The sequence below is a fragment of the Vombatus ursinus genome, unplaced genomic scaffold (assembly GCF_900497805.2).
Source record: "Vombatus ursinus unplaced genomic scaffold, bare-nosed wombat genome assembly UNPS02014785.1, whole genome shotgun sequence".
NCBI classification, from domain to species: Eukaryota; Metazoa; Chordata; class Mammalia; order Diprotodontia; family Vombatidae; genus Vombatus; species Vombatus ursinus.
In genome coordinates, this window is record NW_020954563.1 from 12418725 (window position 1) to 12424724 (window position 6000).

Sequence of the window (6000 nt, forward strand, 5' to 3'; positions counted from 1 at the left end):
TTGGATTGGGCTTTCAATAAAGGTCATGCAAGAATACGACAATGACAGATGGCATGGAGTGTATCCAGGATAGAGATATTGGAGGAGGGAGGCCCAGATGGTTCATCTGAGGCACAAAATACATGAAGCTGATCTGAAGGTCTTCGCTTATTTCTTTTGGGGTTATATTCCCTATGTTTGAGAATTCTAGATGTCTGACCTCTGGAAAAGTAGGAGTGTTAAATGTACTGTGTTTCTCACTATATAACTACTTTATAGTCATAATTTCTTCTCTCTAGTTTTCATTTCTTATATCTATAATTGACTAGTCTTCCCTTTTCCTGTAATACTGGCATGGAAGTATGTACTACTTATACTGCCAGGTTGAATAATGAATCCTGTGAAGTCGTCGTATCACTGGAATTTGAATGTTCAAAGTTATAATTATATGTAAAATATGGTCCCTGGTTGCAGCCCAGTGGAAATATACAATGAAAATTTGAATGTGACCATTTCATGGGATTTATTATTCGTAGAAACTGGGACCTAGCTGTATATTACCTTAATTTCTAAAGGATACCAAAGCACTTTTGAAATACCTATCAGCATTCACTTCATTATTTAATTCTTTAACAAATCATTTCTTAGGCACTTGTGTATAAGGAAAATTTAGATAACACATAGTTGTATGAGAAGGACAAATAACTAATAAAAACTGTATAAGAGAGATATAAGCAAAGACCTTTGTGAGGTCCAAGGCCATTACCTTGGATGAGGATGAATACAGAAGAGTGGGGTACTCTCCCACTCTCCCTCCACCTCCAATATACCCCAAAGCACAGGAAATCGGTTTAACAAAACTCAATTCCCTTAGCCTGGAGCTGGAAATTCAAGGTCTAACATCTCAACCAAATGATTCTGTACCAAAAGTTCAGCACGAGCTAAAGTCAATCAAATCGGCAGAGAGAATTTCAGGGAGTAGAAGGTAATCAGCTGGTTTGAAATTTGCCCAGATTTTGGAGTTAACACTTCAATATTTCCAGGGATTAGCACCGAATTTTCACAAAGAAAGTTCAAGTTCCTCCCCCGATTTTCATTACCAGGCTCAGATGTTCACAAGGGGGCAGACGTTACTGGAGTATACCCTTGACATCTGAGAGAAGCCACAGCTGACTGAGAGGAAGAGACAGAAAACTACAAAAAAATTTCCACTGGGAATGTACGTGGGGCAATCACACAGCCCAGTAACCTCCACTCCTCTGTAAGCCCAGGGGGCACCCAGCCTCTTCTTTTGGGGTTATAGGCACAAAACTGGAAACAAAATGGGCCTGCTGACTGGGGGGGCTCTAGCTGTATCATAATGGTCCAGGACCAGGAGGGGAGAGGAAATCCTGGGCCTTACTACAGACTCGATGCTATCAAAGACAGAGCTCGGGTGGGGAGTCTGGAGGCCTGGGATCGGGGCTGTCTGCTGCCACGACCCGCTTGCGATCGGGGACAAGTGCCGTCCCCTCTCTGGAGCTCAGTTTCCCCATCAGTATAACCAGCAAGGTGCACGGCACGCTCTCCATGCAGTCTCGCAGCTCTCGATCCCGCTGGGCCGGGGGGACCGAGGCTCCGGCGGGGGCAGCCCCCTTTCCCGAAGGGTCCGGGGACCCGGCACCAGCCTCTGCCCCTCCAGCTGCCCCGCCGGCTGGCCAGCTGTTCGGGCCCCGCCCCCTCCCGGAGCCCCTTTAGGCCGCGGGTGCTCGCCGCTCCCCCTCCCCGGCGGCCCCGGCGGCGCCTCTGACCCCTCCTCGGCCGGGCGTCCCGGGCCCGGGGCTTCCCCTTCCGCTGCCCAGCTGCCTCGGCCCTCACCCGTGAGGCCGCCGCCCTTGCCGTGGCCGCGGCGCCGCTGCAGCAGGAAGAAGGGGTTGGCGCGCTCTGTCACCCACAGCGCATTCGCCACCAGCACCTCCTCTGGGCTCAGCCACATCCTGCCAGCGCGGAGCCTCCCAGGCTCCCCGAAGCAGCAAGAGCGCTCGGGCTCGGGCTCGGGCCGGGCCCAGCTCCCCGAGAAAGCGGAAGCGAGGCGGGCGGGAGCACAGGAAAGAGCGCGGGAGCGAGCGCGGAGGAGAGCGAGCGAGACGGGGAGCCAGCGCCGCAGAGCGCAGCCAGGCGGGGAGGGCCTCGGAGCCCGGCGCAGCGCCCACACAGCGCCCTCTGGCGGCCGCCCGAGACGTCCCAGCCCGATGGGCTGGGCTTCCCCGGGCTCTGCCCCGCCGCCTCTGCCTTGCCCCTTTCCCCAGCTCTTCCCTCCCGCCTGCCCCTTGGCTCTCTTTCCTCCTCTTTATCTCTCCTTCTCTTCCCCCTCTCTTCCCTGTCCCCCTCTTTCTTCTTTCCCCTCCTTCCCTTCTCTTTTTCCTTCTCTCCTTCCCCTCCCTCCTTTTCCCTCTCCCCTTTAATCCCTCTCTCCGCTTCCCCTCTCCCTCCCTTCTCTCCCCTTGACCCCCTCTTCCCTCTTCTCCTTTCTCCTTCCTTTTCTCTCTCCTTTCCACATTCTACCTTTCCCCAGCATCTCCCCTTTCCCCCGTCTCTGTCTCCTATTCTCCCCCTCCCCGTCCTCCCTCTTCCCTCACCTTTCTCCACCAGGTCAGGGAACAGTGCATTGACAGCTCTCGTTCTCAGACGGATGTCTCTGAGGGCGGTGAGATATTGGGGCCATTATCTGGGCCCTGAACTTTGCCTTCTTCAATGAAATTCCGTTGGATTCAGCAAACATTTATTAAGTACCTACAGTGTGCAGGGTGTCATGCTTTATCTAGGAATACAGGGATGAAAAATAGCACTTCCCAAGAAATTAACAGCCTATTAGGGGCCATTGTGTTGTATAGACAAATGTGTATGATAGCGGAAAAGAGAGCTCAGACAACATACTCTAAGACAGCTAAAATGGGAGGAGATCACTTTTAGCTGGAAAGAGATTAGAGAAGATTTCTTTGAAGAAATTGATCTGACCGGGCCTTGAAGGAAGAGGATTTCAACTACACCTTGCATATAGTAGATGGTTAATGGTTTGTTGAATTAAAGAGCTTATAAGGAGAGGACAGCATGTTCTAGGAATGCATAAAAGTAGCTTTCCTTTCCAGGGTTACTATGTATCATTCCACTCCTTCCACTTGAGGCCTTCTTATTGTTCCTTATTTACAATATTTCATCTCCTGTCTCCACAAATTTGCATAAACTGGCTCCCAGGCTTGGAATATGGGCCCTCCTCACCTCTCAGAATCCTCAGCTCCCTTCAGTGCTCTCAGCTTAAGTACTGTCAGCCCCTGGGAATCCATAGGCCTCTACTCAGTTCTGACCAGCATTTTCTAACTGCCCCCAAAAAGAGTGTAGGGGCCCTTGGAAAACTCAGACCAACTAGGTGATCATTAAAGAAAGTGAGGCATTTACTCAGGGTTGAGGAATTGCAATTCAGGACAATGCCCTGCCATTTTCAGACAGGAATGCCCCTGGGGAGGAAGGAGAAAAAAGGGATTCTTTTTTTTCCCTTCATTTAAAAAAAAATTATTTATTTTTATATTAATTAATTTATTTAGTTTTCAACATTCACTTCCATAAGCTTTTGAATTCCAAATTTTCTCCCCATATCTCCACTCCCCCCACCCTAAGATGGTGTGCAATTTGATATAGGCTCTACATATACATTCATGTTGAACATATTTTCACATTAGTCATGTTGTAAAGAAGATTTAGAACCAATGGGAGTGATGGGGATGGGGTCTGAACCCCTAAAAGGAAAAGACCATGTCTTTGGGATCTGGACTTTCCGACCAGGCCAAATCTCTGGTGTTCACCTGAGGCTATAATCCTATCAACTGGCCTTTCACTGTGGCTATGCCCAATCTGTTTGCCCAGTTCTGTTCTGTTATCTCTCAATTGCCCCTGGCCACTTCCCACTCTTAATCCTATGTGGTTAGGATTTCTCCCTTGGCCTTGGGATCCAGGTCCCTGACATTCTGTTCACCCCAGCTTACTGTCCACTCCCATCCAGATCCTCCTTAGATCCTCTCCTCCAGTCCCTCCAGAGTACTTGACCACTCTTGAATCCCTCCCACAGTTATTCTGTATATAAGATTCATCTTCTCTCCATTAAGGTGCTCAGATTCTTAAAATCTAGCCAAATGCTCAGATTCCTCAAAAACCTAGCCAATAGCTCACAAATGCTCAGATTCCTTAAGAGTTTGGCCAATATGGCAGATCTTTAATAAACCTTGTCTTTGGCTGAAAGAAGGCTTGGGTCGAATTCATTCTGGCAGGACTTGTGTATCGTGATTTTGGAGTCCCAGTACCCCTCAACTCCTAAAATTCAAGAGGAGAAACCACAACAAAGAAGAAACAAACTAAAAAAAAAGGGAAAAAAGAGAGCGCAAATAAAATGCTTTGATCTGCATTCAGACACTGTAGTTTTTTCTGGATGAGGACAGCATTTTCCATCATGATTCCTTTGGAATTGTCTTGCATCCTTGCATTGCTAAGAAGAGATGAGTCTGTCAAAGTTAGTCATCGCACAATGTGGCTGTTACTGTGTACAATGTTCTCCTGGTTCTGTTCACTTCACTCAGCATCAGTTCATGTAGGTCTCTCCAGGTTTTTCTGAAGTCTGTCTGCTCATCATTTCTTATAGCACAACAATATTCCATGACCATTCATATACTACAACTTGTTCAGCCATTCCCCAATTGATGGGCATCCCTTCAATTTCCAATTCTTTACCACCACAGAAAGAGCTGCTGTGAAAAAAGGGATTCTTATAAGGTATAGTTGTGGGAAACAGAAGGAGGGCATATAGTTGGGATACATAGAGCAGCCAAACTTCAGAAAGTGTTGAGAAAAGAGAGAGTTAAAAAAAAAAAAAAAAGAAAAACCAGTCTGCAGAAGTGTCCCTGCAATTATCTCTATCTAGGAGCAGGGGTGGTTAGAAACTGCTTAGGGTATAGGGGGTAAGGGGATCTTCTTGGGGGCAGTTAGAAACTGCTGGTCAGAACAGGGTAGCGGCCCAGATATTCCCCCAGATTAATGGTACCATCTCCTACAATAGGCATTTCCTGCTTATCCTCCCAGCTGCTGGTAGTCCCTGAAATTTCTTTGTATATACTTATATGTACATGTTTTTCCCAATAGATTGTAAGCTCCTTGAGGGCAGGAATTGTTTTATTTTAATTTTGTATCCCTGTTGTCTACCTAGCACATAGTAGGTGATGTTTGATGATTTATCAACAGATGATGTATGTTTACATCAGCCATGAGGTAACTGAATCCTAGGATTCCTTTCCCGTGGTCATGCTGTGCCTTGCTCAGGGTTGAAGTCAGAGTTGCCTGATCCTGTCTGTCCTGAAGCTTTGAAGTAAATAATTTCTAATACTCTGTGGGTAGGGGTGGGGTAGGGATAGAATGAGATGCAAAACAGTAAAGGAGGGTGAGTACACTTGGTGCCTTTACCTCCCACAAAGGATTATATTTTAAAATCTGTTTCAACCCTTAGTACTGTTTGGATAGCTTAATTTCTTCCATATGAATACTGAATGAAGTCCCTTAATGGCTGTCCATAAAATTGGTAGCTTGATCATGAGGAATTAACTGATTCCCTGTCCCTTAATATGTCCCAGATCTCCTCTGCTAGGTTTTGGTCTATAAACTCTGTCATAACTCAGCCTAGGGACCACAAAGTGATTAGTTGAAGCTTTGAGAGTGAAAGAAATTGTCAGAGAAAGGATCTTAGAGAGAGAAGAGGACTAGAAAACAGAGCCTTGGGGACATCCACACTTAGGGGCCAGGAGGAAGATGCACCAGGGAAGGAGACTGAGAAAATGTTTGACAGGTAGCCTCCGGTCAGTAGTATCAGACAAAGGCCTTTTGTGAAAAATTCCCTAAATTTGTCCAAAATATTAGGAAATGTTGATGGGGGAAACCTGGCAATGTGGGTTCCCTAAACTATGAGGTTGGTACAATCCATCCCCCACCTCAGCAGGTGCTCTT

The 6000-nt window shown here is 47.1% G+C and overlaps 1 protein-coding gene across 1 annotated transcript in view; it reads right to left on the bottom strand.

Moving 5' to 3' along the window:
• Positions 1-2010, bottom strand: part of TBC1D9B (TBC1 domain family member 9B) — a 38290-nt gene extending 36280 nt beyond the window's left edge. The window contains exon 1 of the mRNA XM_027867081.1: positions 1837-2010. Coding sequence (XP_027722882.1) covers positions 1837-1954 — 118 coding nt within the window. The 5' untranslated portion in view covers positions 1955-2010. The remainder of the gene's footprint in view (positions 1-1836) is intronic.
• Between the last annotated feature and the right edge of the window lie 3990 nt (positions 2011-6000).